General features: G+C 54.1%; 2 protein-coding genes across 2 annotated transcripts; one reads left to right on the top strand and one right to left on the bottom strand.

Annotated features, from left to right (window-relative positions):
- Positions 1-1,179: 1,179 nt before the first annotated feature.
- On the bottom strand, positions 1,180-19,781 carry RAB8A (RAB8A, member RAS oncogene family). Its single transcript, XM_025457886.3, has 8 exons — positions 19,612-19,781; positions 15,063-15,123; positions 13,146-13,206; positions 9,516-9,593; positions 7,938-8,027; positions 7,277-7,342; positions 5,873-5,923; positions 1,180-2,654 (listed from the first exon to the last, which is right to left on the bottom strand). Exons 1-8 carry the CDS (start codon positions 19,733-19,735, stop codon positions 2,562-2,564), a joined length of 624 nt encoding a protein of 207 aa, XP_025313671.1. The 5' UTR covers positions 19,736-19,781; the 3' UTR covers positions 1,180-2,561.
- Positions 19,782-20,009: 228 nt separating this feature from the next.
- Positions 20,010-22,213, top strand: LOC112666674 (translation initiation factor IF-2-like). Its single transcript, XM_049098211.1, has 3 exons — positions 20,010-20,535; positions 21,036-21,220; positions 22,036-22,213. Exons 1-3 carry the CDS (start codon positions 20,010-20,012, stop codon positions 22,123-22,125), a joined length of 801 nt encoding a protein of 266 aa, XP_048954168.1. The 3' UTR covers positions 22,126-22,213.
- Positions 22,214-22,470: the final 257 nt, after the last annotated feature.

The raw sequence follows: 22,470 nt of genomic DNA on the forward strand, positions 1-22,470 counted from the left end.
TTTACATGAAATGTGCAGAACAGGCCAATCCAGAAACAGAAAGACTAATGGTTGCCAGGGGCTGGGCAGGGCAGGTGGGATGGGGAGTGACTGCTCATGGGGATGGGGTGATGAAAATGTTCAAAACAGACTGTGGGGACAGCCACACAACTCTGTGAATATACCAAGGATCGCTTCATTGCACTTTGGTGGCTGGATTGTTTGGCGTGTGAATTACATCTCAATAGAGAGGTTACAAAAAAAAGTCGAGGTGTCACCTCTCCCTCCCTACAGGGGGACAACAGCCGAGGAGCCACTTCCCTGCCACCACAGCGAAGTCCTAGCGACTCTCGGAGGCTGAGTTCAAGCACCCCAGCCTGACCTGGTTGGGGGCCATGGGTGCAAAGTTGGGACAGCATGGTGCAGATACTTCCAGCTCAGAGCTGTGAGCTATGTATGTGACTTGTGCCCTGTTAAGAGATAAGATGTGAAGAGAAGTGAGTTTTTCTCTTGGGGCACAAGACAAATAGCGATGCTAATAATAACGATGACAACTGTGATGTTGGTGGCAGCTCATCTCTGAGGGCTTAGTAGACATCAATCCCAGCCTGAGATGCGCCATCTCACTGGCTCATGCCTGCTTTACAGATGAGGGGATCTAATGAGGCTCAGCCCAAAGCTGTGCTGGGGCTCAGATAGGGGTTCGGAACCCAGCACTTGACTTGGCAAACATGGGTGCCGCAGGGATCCAGATGAGAGAACCATGTGGAAGAGATGGGGTCTAATGTTGACCAGGAAGGTTCAACAGGGAACGTGGCGTCCCAGGTGGTACTGTAGGTGCGGACACCTCTCTGTTTTCCTGCAAAGTCGGGGTGGAGCTGTGGGTCGGGAAGCTTCTTCTTCTAAGTCACAGTATCATCTCAGAGTTTGGAGTAACCGACCACCTCTGCTTTGATCCTCTCTAGATCTGGGGTAGCAATGAACCTGGCACACCTCAGGTGCAGACAAGAGCCAAGCATGCAAAAGGTACTGGGTCTGGAGGCCCCACCAGCCGGGCCTGTGTTAAATTACAGGCCTCCTGAGGACCCTCAATCCAATACCCAGCCATATCCATGTATCCCATTAACTTTAACCTAGTCCAATCTCTAATTTTACAGGTGAAATTAAAACCAAGAAATACGCTATATAAAAAAAAATCTGTTAACTTTAAAATGAGCTTTAATTTGTTTTCCTTAAGTGCATTTATCGATGTAAACAGAGCATGTTAAGAGATTTCAGGGGAGAGCAGACTATTGCTGGTATGTTGGTTTTAATTGACAAAAGAAAAAACTACAACGCCAATGGCTTGGACTGACAGTAGCTTTGGGCGGGGTACGAGGGGCCGGTAGGAAAAGAGAAAGAAAGGCTCCCAGGTGACCCCCCTCTAACCTGGTTACCTGGTCCCAGTTGTACAGTCTCTACAGGAGGGCAGAGCTGTCACAACAGAACCGGGCGATGGCAGTTAGAAACCAACTCAGACTGCTCTGTGGTCAGTCTGGTGCCCCTGTGCCCCAGCCTGTGCCAGGCGCTGCCCCACGCCTCCAGCCTGTCCAGCTGGAGGTGTGCGTGAGTTCCCAATCACCTGGGTCTACCGCTGGAAATCAGAGACGGAATCACTTCATGACACTACAGATCTGAAAAAATAAAAATCTCAGCTAGAAAGGATGTCCGATTTGGAGACAGCGGGAGGGAAGAGGAGCGGTGGGGGGTGGAGGGGGGCTGCTCAAGGGCCAAGAGGCAGGTGCCCTAAGCACAGGCGGACCATGCGTGGTGGCATGTTTGGGGTCACCTGTGGCACATGTGGCATCCCCTCGGTGCTCAGGCGGGGACTACCATGAGGCCCACTGACCACGCCCGAGGCCTCGCTGGACTACAGACCAGCACCTGGCTGTGAAAAGGAAGGTGCTTCTTTCCTCAGGATTTCCGTAATTTGTGCTTCCCTTTGGTTTGGTTTGACAGTTGAGGGGGGGGGGGGGGGGGCGGGGCGGAAGAGCGGTTTTTGTCACTTGTCCAAAACTGACAGAAGAGGAGAAAGTGGGCGTCAGATGTACTAGGTGGACGCTTCGTGGGCCCGGCGTGCATCGCCTCACTCAGAGTGTAGAGCCTGGCACTCCTGGCACCCTCGCTGGCCTCTGGGGGCCTGGCTTCTGTGGTGGGGATGTGGACGGGCTTTTCGGCAGGGCTTCCGTTGTGTTGCAGGGTGATGAGGATTAAAGGCCTGGAGATGGAGGCCTGCCATGGTGGCTGATGCTGATAGCCATGCCTCACCTCCATCTTTCTCTCTGGTGACACGACGAGAGGGCCCGTTCAGCAGACATCGTGGGAAAGATACCAAATTCTTAACTTACTCCATCTCCAAAGTTGAAAAAGATCAGACAGTTACTAAAATAAACGATTTCTTAATTGTGTCTGGTGGCCATGGGCCCAGTGGCTGGCACGGCAGGGAGTATTGGAGGGGGAGGGCCCCGGCTGAGTGAGGAGGGCTCACTCAGGACAGGCACAGTCAGCTCAGCTGAGCGAGGCTCAGAGTAAGGCAGTGTTCCTCACAGAAGAACACATCGGAAAAAGCTGCTCCTCTTCTGCTGGTCTGGTGTGATTTTGACTCCCTGGTTGCTCCCTTGGGGACTGTTGCCTTCCTGAAATGGCAAAAGATTTTCTGAGGTCATGGCTGAGCATCAGCACAATGTCTCTTAACCAATCAGTCAACCCAACCAATGAACCAACCAACCATCCATCTGCCAGTCTATTTACCTATCCATTCTCCCCCATCTGTCAAACCTCTGTGACCTTCCAACCAGCCAACCAGCCAATTGTCCCTTCCAACTGACGACCCACTTTTCACAAACCCACACATCTGCTACCTGCCTCCCCTTTGCAACCATCCCATACTTGCCTGCCCATAACCCCCTATTCATCCCTTCAACATCTTTCCCATCATTTGCTCATCCCACCCATCTCAACCTCCTCTCCCTAATTCCTTTTCTCCATTCATCTACCCATCTGTGCTGAGCCCCTCCCAGTGAGGCAGCCCAGGGGCAGCAGAAAGACTGTTCCCTAGGATTGCGTTCAAGGTCACAATGCCACCCACATGTGGCTGGTCTTCACGTCCCTGTACCAAGGCTCTAGCTTACTGCCTCCTGCCTTGTCCATCTTCTGCCCCACAGCTGGTGATGTGAGCCCTAAACTCTAATTTTATCCACTCACTCCATAATGAAACCCACCCATACTCCCCCATTTTCAGGGGAATGCCCTAAATCTGTCTCCTAGCATTTGAAGCCTCTCCCTGTGATCTAGCCCCTGCCTACATTGGGAACTCTGATTCTATTTTCTCCCATTTCACCCTGGTTGCACAATCTGGTCCCCTTTTCTTTGACTAATTCCTACTCATCCTTCTGCTCTTAGGTAAAACCTGAATTTATTTAAGTAACCATCAAATGCTTATGCTGTGCTGGGTACTTTTGTGGGCACTGGGCATGTGGTGGTGCACAAAAGATCTTGCCTTTGGGAGCTCACACCGTATGGGGCAGATAGATCGCACGGGTAAACAAATAAGCAGTGATTCCCCATAGCAGCAAGTAATGAGAGACAAAATAGGCAAAGGGTGAGAAGTGTTTTTGCTGAAGTGAGGCCACGGAAAGGCCAGGGGTTGTGGTCAGAAGAATAACTGCCCCCCAGGATGTTTATGCCCTAGTCCCTGGAACCTGTGTGGATGGAAATCTGATGTGGCAGGAGGGGCTTTGCACATGTGATTGAGTTGAGATGGGGAGACTGACCTGGATCATCCAGGTGAGCCCAATCTAACCATGTAATTCCTTAAAACAGCAGAGCAACTTTTCCAGCTGTGGTCAAGAAAGAGCAGGAAGAAGGAAGCAGGGTTGGAGAGATGCTGGGTGGCTGGCTCGGAGGATGGAGGAAGGGCTCGTAAGGTGAGGCAGGTGGCAGCCTCTAGAAGCTGGACAAGGCAAGGAAGCAGGTTCTCCCCTAGGGCCCCCAGAGATGTGGGCACCTCTGCTGATACTGTGATCTTGGTCTGGTGAGACCCGTTTCAGACTTGTGACTTCCAGAACTTTTATATGTGTGTGCTGTTCAAGCTGTTAAGACCATTGGGGGAATCTGTGGTGGCAACCCCAGGACACTAATGCAGGAGGGGAGCACGTCAGGTGGAGGGGAAAGTCCAAAGGAACATGGGGGTTGCGGTTCAAGGCCGGTGTGGCTGGAGCAGACGACAGGGAAGCAGCAGGGTGCAAGGTGGGGAGGGTGACCTAGGCAGTGAGCAGGGCTGGGTGGAGGAGAGCGGGAGAACGCCAGGGATCTGGGAGTAGGGTGGACATTGGCAGAGCCTGGATTTCTAGGACACTCTCAAGAGAGAAGGCAGGGGTGGGCAGAGCCAGCCGCATCAGCGATGTAAGAGACAGGAACTTGCAACTAGTAGATGAGTAGGTTCTGGAGATATGATGCACAGCATAGTGATTACAGCCGACAAAGTTGCTAAGAGACACAATCTTAATTGTTCTCAACACAAAGAAGGAATGATAGCTAAGGGAGGTAATAAAGGTGTTAGCTAACGCTACTGTAGTAATCAGATTTCAAAATACAAACGTATTAAAAACAACATACTGTACACCTCGAACATGCATAATGTTACATGCCAATTATATTTCAATTAAGAAGACAAGACCGAGATGAAGTGGTATGGTGCATGAATATAAACAAAGGTGCCAGGAAATGAGTAGGAATTTAACTGTCAGTATTGTGCGATTCAGTTCAGACAAAGAGGACTCGCAAGGACTGTGGCTGCACCTTAGGGCTTCAGGCTCTGCTATGGAGGATACAGTGCTTCTGGAGGCAATCTACAGGCTGATGCCAAAAGCACAGGCTGAGGAAAGCAGGGTGTCATCATGACTGCTTCACATAACTGTCAGTGGGCAAGTGTCAGAAGGACCATCCAGAATCACAATTTTACTGTCATACTGACGAGAAAAGAAATGATAGAAAAACGACATGCTGTTTCTGGTCAGTGTGTTTACGTGGGCTGCTCCCTGTTTTGGTTAAAAGGCTGCTATGAAATCGGTTATATCCCTTATGACTCCATTTGCAGCACCTCAGAATGATGAAGGCATGTATTAAATCGGAGGTGAACTATTTGAGTGGCGTTTTGTGTTATACTGACACTCCTGTATGACCAGACGTAACCTGAGCAACAAATAGATGGCTTTACACTGTATCAGACGACAAGGGGAGGGAAAGGGCTGGGAAAGAGTGGCCACTGGATTGGAGGCTCTGGGTCAAGACTCACGGCAGTGTTCAGGTGCTAAACATGCCCAAGGTATATAGCCAAGTGTGTAGACATGACCAGAGGTGCCACTAGAAATGCCCAGTGCCTGGGACCGTGAAACAAAAAAGCCAGAAAATAAAAGGTTGGATAGAGAGGAATCCAGGCAGGACCCCTCAGATGCCCCAAGGCCTGGAGACCCACTGAAGGTCACAGAGCTGTCACCGGGTGGACTGAGGCTCTGGACTAGCCTTGAGAGGGCGTTCTCTCCTCACGCATGCTGTCTCCCGGATGAGACAGAAAGGGCCGTGTGTTCCCTGCTAGCCCACCGGCTAAGCAGACAGCACCTGGCATAGGGCAGCTCCGAGCCATGGAGGAAGGATGGAGCAGACCAGTGCACCTGGCTGTGGATGCCCAAACGTCTCCTGCTAAAACCCTTGCCCCTTTCCCAGAGATGCCCTACTGGGTCTGGCTGGGCCCAGATGAGTAGCATCTGCCTGGGGATGCATCACAGAGCTAAGGCCAAGTACAGCTGGCTCCATCAGGGATCCATGCAAGGATTCAAAGAGGACATACACTCACCAATTTTTTGTCCATCTTTGCTTTGATGTCTCTGGCGAGAGTGAAAAATGCCTGTGGAACAAGCATGTCATTATGTCATTAGTGCCCCTGGAGCAGGGAGCAGATAGGGGCTTGTTAGTTCCGGGCTGCCCCTGTGTAGGAGACATGGCTGGGGTTGGGGGTAGGGGTGGCCAGAGTTAGGGTAGCTCCCTGGGTGTGGGTGTCACCTGTCCAGCCCCATCTCCTGCCACTACTGGGGTACTCCTGCCAACCTGGATAGCCACCTCCCTTGAACCAATGACCTGGGATGTGGGGACTACTGTCCTTAACTGAACAGAGAGGAAACTTTGGTTCAAAGCAGTCGGTGACTTGTCTGAAGGCAGTCAGTGTCTAACTGTCAGAGCTGGAAGGATCCAGTAGGAGGACCTAGCTCCCCATCCCGGACTCCCGGGCTCTGTCCACTTCAGCCCCTGCTTCTGATGGTCAGGAACGGAGCAGAAACAAAGACAAGCCGTTCTTAGTCAAACAAGCTTCATTTGGGGCCCCTGTTGGCAGGGAGGCCTAGAAGGGGCGGTACCAGGTGAAAAGTTATCTCCTCATGCTTGACGAAGGCTCGCCCAGGCCCCTCTTGGGGCCACGTGATGTGGAAAGTTCTGCTGTGGCGGGTGACTTGGGGGTGCTAGGGAAGCCCAAAGCAGGGGGGCATATGGGTCTAGGAGACAGGAGACACTTTCCTGGGGAGGGCCCACCTGGGCTGGCTCCCAAGGGTAAAGGGGGTACGAGGAAGGTGCTGCACAGGCAGCCTGGGATGGAGAGCGGTGGGCAAGGCCCAAGCAAGCTGTGGGTGGCACACACTGGCTGGGGCTGGTAAGGAAGGACCTTTTCTGCCAGGCGTATTGGGTTGAGCTTGGGAGCAACATGGAAGATCCATTTTAGAAAGATTACTGGGGCAGTGGGATGGAGGCTTGCAGGTTAACTGCAAGGCTGGCATCGCCATGGCGAAGAGAGTGGCCTGGGCCAAGGCTCAGCCAGGGTTCCTGACTCCATCTAGGCAAGCGCCTGGGGCCTGTCTGTGAGGGTGGTGTGTCCAAGAGAACAAACTTAGAGCCAGACCTGGGCACCAGTCAGCTGGGCCTGTCTGAGCCTCAGTTTCTCTACCTACGAAACTGTGCCTGCTCCCCAGCATTGCCCAAAAGCCACTGAGCTAATACTAATACCCTAGGTGGCCAGCCAGAGTCTGCACCTGCTGATGTCACAACATGGCAGCGAGTGATTCCCCTGGGGGGCCTGGCATGTGGCACTGCCCAGAAAGTGTCTCCCGGCCAGCTGGCTGATAAGGCAGCCCGGAGCCTGAGGCAGACCCTCCCCAGGGGGTACAGCCTGTCCCTCAGCCCAGAGGGTCTGTGCTGCAGGCCCAGGACTCACGTTCTCCACATTGATGTTGGCCTTCGCACTGGTCTCCATGAACTTGATTCCATAGTCCAGGGCCAGCTGTGAGGAAGGGAGACACACACATGCACACCGGCCACCAGGCACTCACCCCCAAGCCCAACAAACCACCCTGAGTGGGTAGAAATGAAGTGTGGGGGGGTGTCTCAGGCTGTGGATCTGACCTCCTGGGCTGCTCCCACAAGTCCCCAGTGGAGAGCAGGTGGTGGATGTCCCTGGCAGGAGGATGGGGGGGCCTGGCTCAAACCACGGCTGTGTCATCTGCTCCCAGTGGTCTCAACACGTTCCCACCAGACACCATACAGGAGCAGAAGGACACCCTAGAAGCCCCTGTGCTTGCAGTCTTTAGACTGAAGCCCAGCTGGGTGAGTGCTTTCCACTCTCCCTTCCCAAGGAAAGCACCAGAATGGTGCAACCAATGTGTCCTGGTTTGCTTGGCAAAGTCCTGAGTCTCAGACCCCTGAAGTCTTGTACAAGCCAGGATGGCGGGTCACTGTATGCTCATAAAGACTGTGAAGGGGTCTCCCCCAAAGCCCACTTCACCAGCAGCAATCGGGAACCCTCCATGCAGAGAACCCTAAAATCCCAAGGTCCCTTTGCCATGCGGCACCAGGTCCAAACCAGTTGCCACACTCACCTTTTCTCCCCGTTCCTTGGAAACTTGTCTTTTGTCGTTCACATCACACTTGTTTCCGAGTATCATCTTTTCGACATCTGCAGAAGCATGCTGACAGGGAGAGGGGACGGGAGGTGAGGGACTACAGGCCAACATGCAGTTTGTCCCGAAATCAGCACTGGTGGGCGAAGACCGCAAGCATACCCTTGTACAGGTGACAAGCTGAGGCTCAGAGGGGCTGAGTGGCCTGTCCCACATCACACAGCTAACACAAGAGCAGGGTCTAGGTTCTAATACCCTGAGCAACCACATGCCTTCTGGCTGCTGATGACAGCTTCTCTATGGGCTGTGTCACCCAGGCTCCAAGGTCATCCCTGGACTCCTGGCAGGGACTAGCCTATGGGAGGCAAGCAGGGCTGGGCTATTTAGCCCTGTTCACCTCCCTCCCTTTGTGGCTCTTCTGCCGGAGGACCCTCTGCCTCCCCACCCCCCAGCTCGCTCTGTTTGGGCTCTGGAAGTGGGCCATGCCTGTCTGGGGTGCCCCCACCCCCACCCCCCTACTGCAGCCAGTCCTGGGTGCTTCCCTATCCCTTGGCACTCCCACCACTGCCCCCGGGGCCTGAACAGGGCTCCTCCTCCAACCCTTTCTCCAGAGGAGGGGCCTGTGCTTCCTGAAGGACCAGAGTGTGAGAGCTTCCTAGTGTAGCTTAGATCTGGTCTTAGTGAAATACCCTGTACTGCTCCCAGCCTAACTTCCTGTTATCTGCAAGACCCCCTTCTTCCACAAAGATCCAACATGAGCGGTCCTTGTCCTCAGCCAGGGCCCAGCCTCTTAACCAGCAAACACAGGGGTGTCAGGAGGAGGCCTGATGCCACTGCTCACAGATGCCAGCAGTGATATGACCTTTGGCCACGGCTTTATGGATGGGTGAAGTCCTCTGGCTGCATCTCAGACCTGAAGCCCCACCTAATGAGTCATCAAGAGCCTCAAGTGCCATTGTCCAAGAAGGCTTTGCAGGTGACAGCAAGCTCTATGCAAAGCTGAAGGGCAAGGGCACTGGTTGTGGGATGGGAAGGTAGGGATAGCTGCCTTCTTTTCCCTCCTTGGTTCCAGGTCTTCTTTCCCAGCCAGGTGTAGCTGTAGAGCTGCTGCCCAAACATGGTTAGCTCAAACCAGCTCATGCCCTGCTCTGTTGAAACTCAGTACAATCTGAAATGCCATCTCACAATATCCACCAAATGCAAGGGTCATGCCTATTCTAGAACCTTCCTTTTCTAGAAAGCACCAAATGCTGATGGCAATCAAGAGCTCAGATATCCCTTCTTTCCTGAGACACTGCCCAAACCCAATAGCCTGCTGGGGAAATGGGCTCTCAGGGCCACCCTATAAGGCCAGGCCCTTGTATGGACTCCAGGGTCAGCCGCCTGGGTTCCAGTCTCCATTCTGGTTATGTTCTTAGCTACGGGGCTCTTGGCAAGTGACTTCTAGTGGTCTCTGTGCCTCAGTGATCTCGTCTGTGAACTAGGCAGCTCTGGGGTGGGGACTGAGGAGACGGCATGTATGAAGCTCCTAGGCATGTGAGGAGCAGCAGGCCTTACCTCCTCAATGTTCCGAATCCAGTTCCGGATATTGTCAAAGGATTTCTCGTTGGTGATGTCATAGACCAGCATGATGCCCTAAGGGAGAGAGACATGCACGCCGGATGAGCTGTGAGCTGAGGGGGAGGCCCCCAGCAAGGTGGGATGGCCGGGACCAGCACCAACAGAACACACCCCCCACTACCTCCCTCCACTCCACCCCTGGGGCCCTTCCTTCTGCTGAACTGCAGCACCAGCTCCTCCCCAGGCTCTAGTCCTGCCTACTTAGCCACTAAGGTCCTTCACCTTACAGACCAGATCCCACCATATTCATGCTTACAGATGAGCCCTATAGGCTCCTCAGTGCCAGCAGGATAAGACTGGCCCATGCCCTGGCAGCCCTCAAGGCCCTGCCGACCTCCTAGCGTCATGTCCCACAGCTCCCTGCCCTGCATGCTGTGTTCCATGGCCCCAGCACCCACTGGGATCCCCCTTACACCCACCCTCTACTGTGCTCAGCCTCCTCCACACCCTCCCTCACCCCGCCATGCCAGAGTTTCGTCTGGGCACTCCAGCATGACCTCTCATCTGGCACCTACTATGGGCCAGGTACTGCAGTAGGGTCTCACTGAAGCTACATAGGTGCTGGTCAGATGGGTGCCAAGGTCCCCACTCTGCAGATGGAGACCCTGAAGTGGAGGGATGGCTAGGCCCACTTGTCCCATGGGAGAGCCAAGGGCACAAATGGGGGCTGAAACCTTGATGGCCTGATCTTGACACCCTTGTGCATTCTAGTGACTCCATCTAAGTGGGGGCCAGCTTGGAGCATGGGGCTGGGCAGCACTGAGGTCCCTGAGGTTCCACAGCTAATGCATGAACACCCAGGAGATAGTCCAGGGGTCTCGAGAAAGAGCGGCAGAATGAACCCACTTCCACCTTGGCCCATGATCTTACCACCATCAAGAAGGGCCAACATCCTGTTCGATACAAGGGAAGCTGAGGCACACAGAAGTGGCCTTTAAGATTGAAGCCCGGACAAGACTAACTCTGAAGAAGCTGATCACACCAGCTTCAGTTAGGAACCTCCCTGGGTCCTCATCAGGACCAAGCAATGCTGAGGGCCACCTTTGAGGCCCATGGCCCCAGCTATCCTGCCCTAGCCTGGTTTACTGCATTCCCTCATGCCACCCCCTCCAAGGGCCCAGCCATGCACCCATGACCTCTGGTGCTGGCTAAGATGTGTCTGAGGCTGCCTGAGTCTGCAGAGTAAGAACACAGGCTGTGGGTGCCAGGAGAGCAGGGTGCGTGATGATCATGAGGAGGATGTGTGACAAAACCTCAAAGACAGGGCAAGAGAACCACCAGATCCCGCATCTCAGCCAGGAACCTGAGGAGACACATGGCAGCCTCATAGCTTGCCACAACCACGGCCATAGCCAGGACCCATCAAAATGCTATCTGAGGGCCCTTTCCCAGGGCTCTCTTGGGGGGACTGAAGAGAGGCCACTTGCAGGATAACTCAAAGGAGCTTTCAGCAGCCACACTGTCTACCATCCCCTAGCCAAGGCCAGCTTGAGTAGGAGACCCTGGCATGCCATTAATCAAGCATCATGGAGGCCTCTGCCCAGTAGCTGCCCTCTGGCCATGAGGGGCAAGAAATGCCACAGGGTCCTGAGGCCTTTCCATTCATTTACCCAGGGACTGGCCCTCTGGTGGCCCAGGACTCTGGCTACCACCAGCAAGTTGATACCCCATGCCCAAGATTCCAAGGTCCCAGATATTCACCAACCAAGGGGTATAGGCAGTAGGTAAAGCTCTACCAGGAAAGAGAAGTATCTAGAAAACACAGGATCACCCTATTCTAGGTCCTCCTGGAAACTCTCCTTGGAGCCTCAATGGACCATTCTCCCAGACTGCATTGCACACAGCACCCTCATTGGGTTGTAAACTCACGATGGGACAACAAACATCAAATGTTGCCCAAGTTTGGGACCCAAGAGTCTAGTACTGTGCAGGGAAAGAACAATGGCTTCCAGGGTGGCACTGTTCTCTGAGCTGTCCTGTGAGGTTACCACTGGCCACACGTGGCTCTAGGGTAGCTAAAATGCAACTAGTGCTCCTGAGGAGTTGGACTTCTCTTTTAATCAATTTAAATTCAAAGAGCCACATGTGGTTGCTGGGTTATATATGGGTTAGCAGAGATCTAGGACTGTAAGCCACAAACTCCTACGGCTGGACAGGGCCATACAGATGGCTCAGCCCAGGGTCACCAGGGGCTGGCTGAGGATGTGGGCAATGGAGGCAGCCAATCAGTAGTGGCCCAGCCTTCTACCCTCTGCGTGAATTTAAGCAGGGCACGGAACTGAGCTGAGCCTCAGGTTCCCCATCTATAAAATGGGGATAACCGTAGCACCTATGCTCAGGGATTAATGGCCAAGACCTGGGCCCCAGCAGCTGGCCCAGGAAGGGGCTCAGTGAATGGAGCAATAGGTGGCTATTTCAGGCCAGACAGGGATGCGGCCCACCTGAGGCCACAAAGAAGAATCTCCCCTAGGACCCCAGATCCCCAAGGCCCCTGCCCCACCAAAGCACAGCAAGGTGAGAGGAAAATTGGTAAATAAATTTTAATGAGGAGGGCTAAGGTTGCAACCCATGTGACTGAGTTTCTATTATATTTCAGAAGCTGTGTAGGATACACTAAATACTTAATGCCTCCATTCATTTCTGCTGTCCACCAGTATTTCCTGAATACCCACCACACACCCAGCATGGTCCCAGGCACAAGGCATGAGGCCGTGACCAACCCATGGCCCTGCCCTCACAGAGTTTATGGGCTAGTGGGGGAACTAGGCCATCTAGGTAGTTACAGGATGGGGTATACGCTGGGAAGGGCAGTGTACAATGGGAGCTGCCCATCCATCCTCACAGCTGCCCAGAACATAGTCCTGTTCTGTGTTCTACTTTCCAAGTGAGGAAGTAGAGCTCAGAGGGTGAACCAGGGCACTGAGCCTGGTCGTAGGGGTTGGCCTCCCTCACTCTCTGGCCCGAGTGCTCAGTTCTGTACACATCATACACATGCATACACATGTGCATGACCTGCTTGAAGCCCTTGAGGGCAGGAACTCGGCCTACCTCAGGTCCTCCTCTACATGTAGCTCAGGCCTGGCCTAGAGAAGGTGCTCGGTAAAAGTACTTGAGGGGTGAGGAACAAGTCTTCCTATCATGTCACCCTGCCTCTGACCCAGGTGACAAATGCTAACGGCCAATAGCCCAGATCAAGTGAGCTCCTGGATGATCTTCAAGTTTTCAGTAGCAAATTCCATAGAGACTACGTGGGCCACGTGAACGCTCCTAAGTGTTGGGGCATGCCATCTCCAATTTCACTGACCTCACCTGGAAGAACCGGCTTCCTGGGTCTTCCCTCATTTCCAAAGAATTAGGTTTCCTTAAACCCTGCAGAAGGGGATGTATGCAGGGGTGGGGGCAGGGCACACAGTCTTTTCCTGAAACTAACCTGGGACCAAGGACCTCTAGGAAGCCTGAGCATGGGCTCCCTAGAAGCTTTGGTATCCAGGCTTTGGTATCTGAGACAGTGATGTTCATTTTGACTTAAAAAAAAAAAAGAAAAAAGAAACAAAAACCAATCCATACCATTGCGCCCCTGTAATAGGCTGTTGTGATCGTCCGAAACCGTTCTTGACCAGCTGTGTCCCTAAAGGAGAGGAAGGGATACTAGTAACAGCAAATAGGAATCACCATCACAGTGGGAACAATGGGCATTTACCCAGGATGGACACCCCGCTTTCTCACAGGTCTCACAGGTCATCTCCTGTGAGATTCACTGTCCTGCTGTGGGGCAGCAGCCTCATTCTCTGTTCTTACAGAGAAACAAACTGTGACTTGGAAGTGCTAAGGATCTGTCCTATTGGGCATAAAGTCATGTCCCCCCATGATTCCTCTGTTTCCTGGGGATTCTCCCTAGAGTTTCTAGGTCACCAAAGATCCAAGGTCAGATATCTGAAAATCCAGGGCCACATGGGTATAGGAAGGGCTGGTTACACGGCTGAAGGGCTGAGCTGGGCAATCTCACAAGGGCCCCAGAAGTACTTTTGCACTTGTTGTTGGGGTTGAGGCCAGGGAGAAAGTCCCTCATCGGTGCCGAGGTGATACCTTGGTAAGACACCCCATGCCCATCCCAGCATCTAGCAAGGAGGGTAGTCAGTGTTTGGGGTAAAGGGGACTTTACTGATTGGTGGCAGAGCCAGGTAAAGACCCAAAGCTTTTGTCTCTGGACCCAGGGTTCCTTTCACGACCCTGCACCCCCATCCTGCCCTGGGAAGGACTGCATGTCTGGACTGCACAGAAGTGCCTCCCTTGGGGCTCTGCTGACTTTCTGATGCCAACAGCAGGTGACATTAGTGGTTATGAATAGCCATTTTATTCTCAACCATGGCTCTAGTCTAGAAAAGCTTTATGAAAGTCACTAACCCCATCAAGATTGCTGAGAGCACAAGAAGGAAGGGAGGAGGAGAAGAAAGTGAAACTTCTGGCTGCTGCTAGTGTCACTTTGGACTTCAGGCACCCGAGGCTGCTGGGAGCCACGTGTTGCAGGCAGAGGTACTTCTAGGGCTTACAACTTAACTGACAAGCCTTTAGGCCTCATTCAGATTTTGACTCAGAGGTGAACACCATGAAAGCCAAGGAGGTGCACTCAGCAAGCAGGGTGATGCTTGCGCTCTCTGAGGCTGCAGTGAGGGAGACAGGCTGCAGGGAAGGTGGCTCTGTGGTCCGTCTCACCGCCTCCTCCCCACCCCCCCGCCAATAGGTGCTTGCTCAGACTGGGAGACTACACCACCCTCTCAAATAGGACTTCTCTTTAACTTTGCTCAGGGCACATACTTCCCTGTAAGTGATGTGGCTACAGGGTGGGACACCCCTCCATCTGACCAGCTCAGCTAGGCTTCCCTGGCGCCGTGGGCTATCAACCACGGTCAGCCTCAGTGACAGGGACTTACAATGCCTCTAATTTTATGTGTCACAAGAAGTCAGCTCCAGGTAAGCAGATTAGAAATGGGTCTTACCAGTGGGCCTGGCCGTGGTTTATTTTTGGTTCTGGGGTTTCAGCTCTGTTAGAGAAGTAAGGCCTGGGCTTCCCCAGGACAGAAAAGAGGAAGCGACATCTGGCCTTCTTTAGCGGGCTGATAGGCTCAAGAGGAAACGCTGGGCTGGGGAATCTTACTGTTCCACAGCCTTCACCACTGCCTGGGCAGAGGGAGTGCTGCAAGTTCAAGGGAAGCAGGCCTCCCGGAAGACTAGATCCAGCTGTGCCCACATCAGCATGTTGAGCTAACCAGGACCAGTGGCTCTGTCCCCAGAAGGTGCTGATGCAGACTCCAGGCCTCAGTAACCAGCAGGACACATGTTCTGGGGTTTCTGAAGAAAGCCTGACGTGTACAGCTGGGCACCAAGAGATAAGAGGCCATGGTCACAGAGAAGGGGAAGAGGCACCAGAGCTGCTGGTTCAAAGCACTCACGGGTTAAGGGGGTGATGGTGGCAATGACTCTTACCATATCTGTAGCTTAATTCTCTTGCCATCGAGCTCTATGGTCCTAATTTTAAAGTCAATTCCTGGAAGAAAAAAAAGGAAAAAAAAAAAGACACATCACTGTCAGCCTGTTTCCCACGCTGCATCTGAGGAGGGCACTGCCAGCATGTACAGGTAATAGCATCCACGGCTTATGGGGCACCTGGCCTGGCACCAGGCATGTGGGCTCTCCGAATCTCCCACAACAAATCTGGAGGCACCTGGAGAGCTTTTCCCTCTTGCGGCAGGGGAAGCTGAGGTTCAGAGGGCAGACAGAGCTGTCCAGAGTGAAGCCACAGGTGGCACAGCTAGCAGGCAAACCCGGGTAGGTCAGGTGCCAAAGCCTTGTTCTAGCCCCTCTCTCCACCCAGCCACCTCTCAGGAGTAGGCCTCCACAGAACGCTTTGCAAGCCAGAACCCCACACTTTCCGGCACCCAGCACCAGGCCCTGCAGGCACACAGGGCATGGAGCCCCCAGGACACCCCACAATGTCGCCCCCTCAGCCTCTGGCTTTCCCACGCGTTGGTCCTTCTCTGTGGGTGGTCCCCACCCCATCCACCTGTCAGCCTGACAAACTCTCTCCTTTAAGACTTCCTGAAAAATCACCTTCCAAGCTTTCCTGACTCTGCTTCCCCAAGTCCCCTTTCCCTATGCCCAGGGTGACCTGGTCTTCTTCAATTGCTCTCCAGGCTTCCATCCTCTCAATCCCCTCCCCAGCTTTCCAAACCACATTCAACCCTGTCACAAAGCCAACCTCTGTTCCAAATCTTCCAGTGTGTCTGCCAACGGATGGATGGATGACCCAAATGTGGTCCATCCACACTACTAGTCAGCCATGACCAAGAAAGAAGCCCTGACACACACTGCCACATTGACGAACCTTGAGAACATCACGCTGAGTGAGAGAAGCCATATGAAAGGTCACATAGTGTATGACTTCATTCTTATGAATTCTCCAGAACAGGCAAATCCAAACAGCAAGGAGATTATCCGTCGCCAGGGGTTGCAGGGGGACTGAAGATTCAGGGGGTTGACTAAGGGGCTTGGGGTTCCTTTTTGTTGTAATGAAAACGTTCCAGAATTGCCTGTGATGATGTTATTCAAACATGTGAATATATCAAAAGCCACTGACTTGTATGCTTTAAATGGGTGAACTGCATGGTTCACAAACTGTCTCTCAATACTGCTAAACAAATAAACAAAACAAAACAAAACTTCCACTGGCTTCCTACCAGCCCACTGGCCCCAAAATAAAATGAGAACAGTTGTGTGTGTGCTCTAAGGTCCTGCCACCTCTCCGCACTCAGGGCTTATGTGACTTTTCCCAAAATCCCAAGCACAACCTGGCCTCAGGGATCTCATGCTTGGTCTTCCCATTCTTGGGATGTTGTTTCCTTCACCTCCTCCAGGGAGCCTTCCTGACCATATTTACTCTCTCCTCTCGCTTTTTTTCTTCTTCATGGGCTTATTCCTGACAGTGTACATTTGTTTATTTGTTCCATGGATCTGGGAATAAAACTTGCCCATCTGAATGGCCTGTATGGAGGGCAAATAGCCCAAATCTCTGCCTGTGAAGCCTTGAGGCTGAAGCCTGGCTTGATCCCTCAGAACTGATGATGGGGATGCTAATTCCATCCCTGCCCCACCGCAGGGACTGTCCAGGCGACCACAGGGAATATCAGCCTGCACTTGAAATGTGTCCACTGGAACATAAGCTCCACGAGGGCAGGGACTCAGATGTCTAACTCATGGCTGTGTCTCCAATAACTTAGCATGGCAGAGGCCAACAACGTATTTGCTAGAAGCTGATCACCCAGTCCTTGCACACACACCTTGACTACAGGCCTTGTTACATTTGTTTCCCTGATTCATCCAAGTTATGCAGATGCAGACCGGCTGTCATGCAGTCATTCAGATGTGCAGCCCTGCTGGCAGCCAGCAGGCATTGGGGAAAGATGGCAGGACAACAGAACTAAGAGGAACGGGGTCTACATGGTGCTGCGTGGTTTACGAAGCACTTTGACGCTGTGCCATCTGTCTCCCTGAAGGAATGAGTGAATGGGACCCTGAGGAGACGTTGGAAGCTGAGCCAGGCTGTGAAGAAGCAATTCCAGGAGCCACGGGGCCAAGTTTACACCACAAATGATTGATGGAGCTTAGGAGAATAGGCTTTGGCAAAACGAAACGTGGGCAGGAAACGAACAGCCACTTAATCCCTGATCTATAAAGCAAGCCCAGAGGTACACTCAGCACCAACAGAGAATCACCTTTATCCAGTCAGTTTGTGTCTCAGGACTCAGGGGCCCAGTGCTATTCCTTCCTAAAACACTCCCCACCTCCTGTCACAGATGCACAGGGCCATATAAAATCAAGAAGCACCGTTCTACTGGCAAGGTTCCACAGCATCACTCTGTCCTCATCTCTTCCTGCATTTCATGAACACACCAAATATAATTAGGAAGTGTAAACTTTACAAGGCTAAGAATTATGAGGCCATTACTTCAAGGCCAGGATGAATTAAATTTTCTTAGAAGACAGAGACCTGCAGGAAAACTATAAATGTAATGAGAATGCCAAGGTGGGAGGAGGGAGGGATTCCGGGCTCAAGTGCGACCTGTGTCCCCAGGTGACCTGGCCCAAGTCATATCTTTGTCTGGAAGTGGAGGCCAGTCTTCTCAGAGCCCTAAAGTGCTAGACTGGGCTTTCTGGTTGAGAATTAGAAACCGAACAAAAAAGCCCAATCTCTGAATTGATCTCACTAGTGCCTGTACTGAACAGCAAGTTCCTGAGGCTGGGAAACTGAGGTCTGGGTTGAGGACGAGCCACAGCCTGCCAGGAGTTAACATCTCTTCCTGACCGGTGGGGATGGGATGCAAGGGTTGTCCCAAAGTTTGACCTTGGGGTGGTGGAAGGGGAGGAATCAGAAGCATCTGTGTCTAGGGAGGGGATGGTGTCACTGCAGGAGACATTCTGCTTCCTCCAGGCAGCCTCTGGCCATGATGACCACCTCTTATTCACTATATAGTTCTGATCCTCAACCATCCAGGGCACTGGCCAAGGCAGAAAGCATTACTCCTAAACTGAAGGAATAGGACTCAGAGAGGCTAAGTGCTGGTTCAAGGGCAAACAACAGCTGGCAAGCAGGCATGACGATTTCCAGTGCGATTCTCTCCACTCTGCATCAGGAACATAACTGTAACGTGCAGCTCCTGGAGGAGGGCAAGGATGGAATGAGCAGCTCATCACGGGGTTCAGAGAGATAAGGTGATTGGATTCAAGTTACACGGGGGTAAAGCAAAGCCTGGTGCCCAGGTTTTCCCCATTCAGAATCAACTCCTGAGCTTGGTGACCACTCTGCAGCAAGGCTGTGGAGCTCACAGGCCACGCGATTTGATCGGCGTTACTTCCAGGTCAAATGTTTTCACATGGGCAATGGCTGTTTTTGTGGCGTCGGGAGAAGTCAGCTCCACTTTTGTGGATATCAGAACTGAGAAGCAACAAGCCAATTCTGTTCAACCACAATGTGGGCTGGCCCTGTGGGAAAGGCTGTTCTGCAAAGTGACAACTGGTGTTCTGGGCCTCCAGATAGGGAAGTCAGGGCTGTCTGTGGCAGCGGCTGATTTTGGTTTGTCACTCAAGTTTTTATCTGGCATCTCCTTGGGGGTGACAGGTCCTAGGGCAGGCAGTGGTCACTCACCCTTGACACCCTCAAGTGATGGAAGTTTGGGCGGAGAAAGGCTCCAGACTCCTTCTCACCATTCCTTCTAGGAGAAATTCACCCATAGGGGAAACAGGGTCAGGGAGCCGGGCTTACCCCCTGAACATTCCAGAGGAAAGAGCAGGAGAGAGTTGGTTGAGAGTGCTGGTTCTCAGATGGACCAGCAGTGTTTGCCCTGGGGGCCAGCGCTCACATCCCTCCGGCAGGATCCTGCCTTGAGCTTTCGTGTTAGACCCACATGGATTCAAATTCCACCTCTGCCACCTGCAGACGTGACCTTGGGGGAGTCCCCCGTTTCCCTGAGCTTCAAATTCCTCATGTGAGACGGGCTCATTTAGAGCACCTAACACAGAGGACTGGAAAGTGTGATAATGCCCATAAAGCGGCTAGCACACAGTAAATGCTTAATAAGGTTCAGATGTCACAGGCCTCTTCCGATGGCCTACTCCCCAAGCCTGTTTCGCTTCTGTAAGGCGGGGACCCCAAAGGAACAGCTTCGAAGGCTGCCGTGTGAACAGAACGAGACGACCGGAGCCGGGACCCCAGCCCGAGACACATACTTCCTGACAAGCAGCCTGAGGGGTGGGGCCTCAGTCCCCCCATCTGCAAAATGGGCACTTGGTTCGCCGCCTCCCCCCGCTGCCCGGTAACCCCCGGAAGGCGGCGGAGGCGGCTGCTCTCCGCCCCTCCGGCCCCCTCGACCCTCTCAGATCCCTGGATCCGTCCGGCCCAGCCGCTCCCTCAACCCCAGCCCTTCAGGGGCGCGCCCGGCCCGGGCCTCCGGCGTCCTCCGCCGCTCCCCGGCCCCGCTACCTATGGTGGAGATGAAAGTTGAGTTGAAGGCGTCCTCGGAGAAGCGGAACAGGACACAGGTCTTCCCCACCCCCGAGTCCCCGATCAGCAGCAGCTTGAACAGGTAATCGTAGGTCTTCGCCATATTACACTCTCTCCCCGACGGGAAGTGCGGCCAGCGCCTCGCCACTGGCCGCGGGCCCCGTCCATCAGCGCCGAGCCCGCCCCCTATTGGCTCCCAGCCCGCCGCGCGTCACCGCGGCCGCCGCCCGCTCCCGCGCCCCGCCCGTCGCGGGGAGAGCTGGGGAAGGGGCGAGCGAGGCGCGGTGCCGGAAGCGGCCCGAGCGCGCCGCTCATTGGTCGGCGCTCGGGACAGGGCGGGCTCCAATTGGCCAGCCCTGAAGAGTCGGGGGCTTCAAATGCAGCCCGGCGGGGGGCGTGGCCTCCCGGGTCCCCGCCTTCTTTCCCTCTCCCCCCCCCCCCCACCTCTCCCGGCTCCGGGGCGGCCCCGCCCCCCGGCGGGAGGGGAGGGCGGGGCACGTCGCCAACGGCTCCGCGCGCCCGCGGCTCGGGGGCGGGGCTTGGGACGTGCGTACGGGGCCGGGGGGATCGTTAGGCGCCAGCAGAGGGCGCGCGCGCGGCGGGCCCTGGCTCTCCCGCCCTCACGCCTGCGCAGCCTCAGTAGGCGCTGGGAAGAACGCGGGAAGGGGCCGCGCGGGTGGCCGCGTTGTGCGGCGGCTGCGGCGTCGGGCCCCGGCGCGCGAAGGGGAAGGCAGAGCCGGGGTCGAAGCGAGGTCCCCGCGAGACGTCCTCCGGGGCCTCGGCGCTGGCCAGGGGACCGCTTGGCGCTGCCGGGCCTCCGCCACCCGAGCCGCGAGGCCCTCGGACCTAACCGGAGCCTGCCCAGAGCCCGAGCGCCGGCCGCCCCGCCGCGGATGCAGCCCCGTGAGGATGCTGGGACGTGGCTCCGAGCTTGGTGTTGGCCTGCCCGAGTGGTCCGCACTGGGAAAACAACACCAGGTGGCCCCACTCCGACCCGCCGGCTTGGTACTGGGCTTCCCGCCCGTTGATGGGTTAGAAAACCGAGCTTCAGTGATTTCCCCAGGCTCCCGAATGGGGAACCGGGCCCGAGCTCAGACGCGCAGGCTTGGGAAGCCCGAGATGACCTGCGGGTCGGAGGTGGGCCGCGCCGTCGGGGGGTGCGGGCATCTACACTCGGATCTGGATCCGGGCGCGGCGGGGGGGGGGGGGCCGAGGGGGGAGCTTCCAGCGGAGCCGCCGCCCACCCTCCTTGCGGGTGTCTCCCGTCGCCCACGCCTGGCCCCCTCTGGGTGCTGCTCCTCGGATTGTGTCGCAGTCCCCGGGGTCCCCGCGTGTGCTTTAGGCGTTGCCGGTGGTCCCAGGTCTGCTGGCACCCTGGGGCAGCTCGTTCACTCTCCGTACAGGTGATTCTTTGAGGAAATCCATCCCCCAGCCATCCACCAGCCGCTTTCTTGGATTTGGCCCAGGGACTTCGACCTGTCTGGCAACTGAACATGGCAACTTCTACTCCAACGGGCCTGGCCCGAATTGCCTTATGAGTGAAGCCGAAGTCATCCTTGACCCTGCTCTTTCATCGTCTCCCATCTTGGTTCTAAGTAGTTGTTGAACCTTGCTCCTCTCTCCACCCGCCTCCCTGATGATTCTGTTTTCTGATCCAGATTTCCCTCCGCAGTGTACTCCTCCTAAGGCACCTGTCAGTGCCCCCCACTCAGGGTCTGTCAGGATCAGGTCTTCACACTCTGCTCCTAAGCTCTCCCTGCGTTCCACAATACACTTCACGGGATCTGGAACTCCGGGAGATCCGAGATCGGTTTAACAAACCCAGAACACTTCTTTATGTAGCGAGGCACCTGATTGACTGGAACAGTAGTATCCTGAGATTAGGTTGCAGCCCAAGGCGATGGGCAAGAGGGGGGAGAAGGAACTTCTGTCTAGTAATGGTAGGGCCCTTAGAGAAGGCAATTATACTTTAGTCATTGACATTCTCCGCATCTACCATCTAAACAAGGTCACAGGGACGCCTGGGTGGCTCAGTGGTTGAGCTGCTGCCTTTGGCTCAGGGTGTGATCCCCGAGTCCCAGGATCGAGTCCTGCATTGGGCTCTCCCCTGCCTGTGTCTCTGCCTCTCTCTCTCTCAGGTCTCTCATGAATAAATAAATAAAATATTAAAAAAAATAAGCTCACAGCAGCAGCTAAATGTTAATACTCAACATCAAGGAGATGTTTTTAATTGTACTTGGTGGCAAAAAAAAAAATGGTTTGCATACCACATTAGTTTTTTAAAGGCTTTCATTTCTCTTTTTGATTCCCTACCCCACTTCCCCAAGATCAGATCTTGAGGCAGATAGCAGAACAATTCAGGTAGTGAAACTGCAGTCATCTTTTGACACTTTTCTTTTTCAGGTCACCTGCCAGCTGGTCAGCTGTCTTAAGATTACTTCCTCCAGATCACTTCTTCCTTTTCATTCCACGGCAAGCACCATCTGGGGTTAATGGAGACATCTCCCTAACTGGCCTTACTGCCCACTGGTCTGCTCCCACTCTTGTCCTCCTTGAAAATAGACTAAGTGAATTTTCCTAATGTGTTTCTTTGTTGATTAGTCTTTAACAGCTCTCCTCCTGACCAAAGTTTTAAGTTCAGGCTTTCTTCAGTATGGACCCAGCTTACCTACTTCTTTCCTTTATATATGCAGGCAGGCCTTGTGCTTTCCTGACTCAACAGGGACCATTTTCCCTGCTCCTGTCTCATCCTAGTAAAATCCTAGTTATTCTTCACAGCCTGGCTCAGGCATGACTGGGTCTAACAAAGGATAGGGGCTTTTGAATTACTGAGGCAAA

The sequence above is a fragment of the Canis lupus genome, chromosome 20, assembly GCF_003254725.2.
Source record: "Canis lupus dingo isolate Sandy chromosome 20, ASM325472v2, whole genome shotgun sequence".
NCBI lineage: Eukaryota > Metazoa > Chordata > Mammalia > Carnivora > Canidae > Canis > Canis lupus.

What these genes read in the sequence shown, in the direction of transcription:
- RAB8A (XM_025457886.3), bottom strand. Translation starts at nt 19,735, where the DNA reads ATGGCGAAGACCTACGATTACCTGTTCAAGCTGCTGCTGATCGGGGAC. An exon ending in CCAAGGAACGGGGAGAAAAG is followed by an intron (nt 7,343 to 7,937) that starts GTGAGTGTGGCA and finishes CCTTCCTCACAG; the next exon opens with CTGGCCCTGGACTATGGAAT. An exon ending in CAAAGATGGACAAAAAATTG is followed by an intron (nt 2,655 to 5,872) that starts GTGAGTGTATGT and finishes TTGCCATTTCAG; the next exon opens with GAAGGCAACAGTCCCCAAGG.
- LOC112666674 (XM_049098211.1), top strand. Translation starts at nt 20,010, where the DNA reads ATGCAGCCCGGCGGGGGGCGTGGCCTCCCGGGTCCCCGCCTTCTTTCC. An exon ending in CCCGCCGCGGATGCAGCCCC is followed by an intron (nt 20,536 to 21,035) that starts GTGAGGATGCTG and finishes CTCTCCGTACAG; the next exon opens with GTGATTCTTTGAGGAAATCC. An exon ending in TTTCATCGTCTCCCATCTTG is followed by an intron (nt 21,221 to 22,035) that starts GTTCTAAGTAGT and finishes TTTCTTTTTCAG; the next exon opens with GTCACCTGCCAGCTGGTCAG.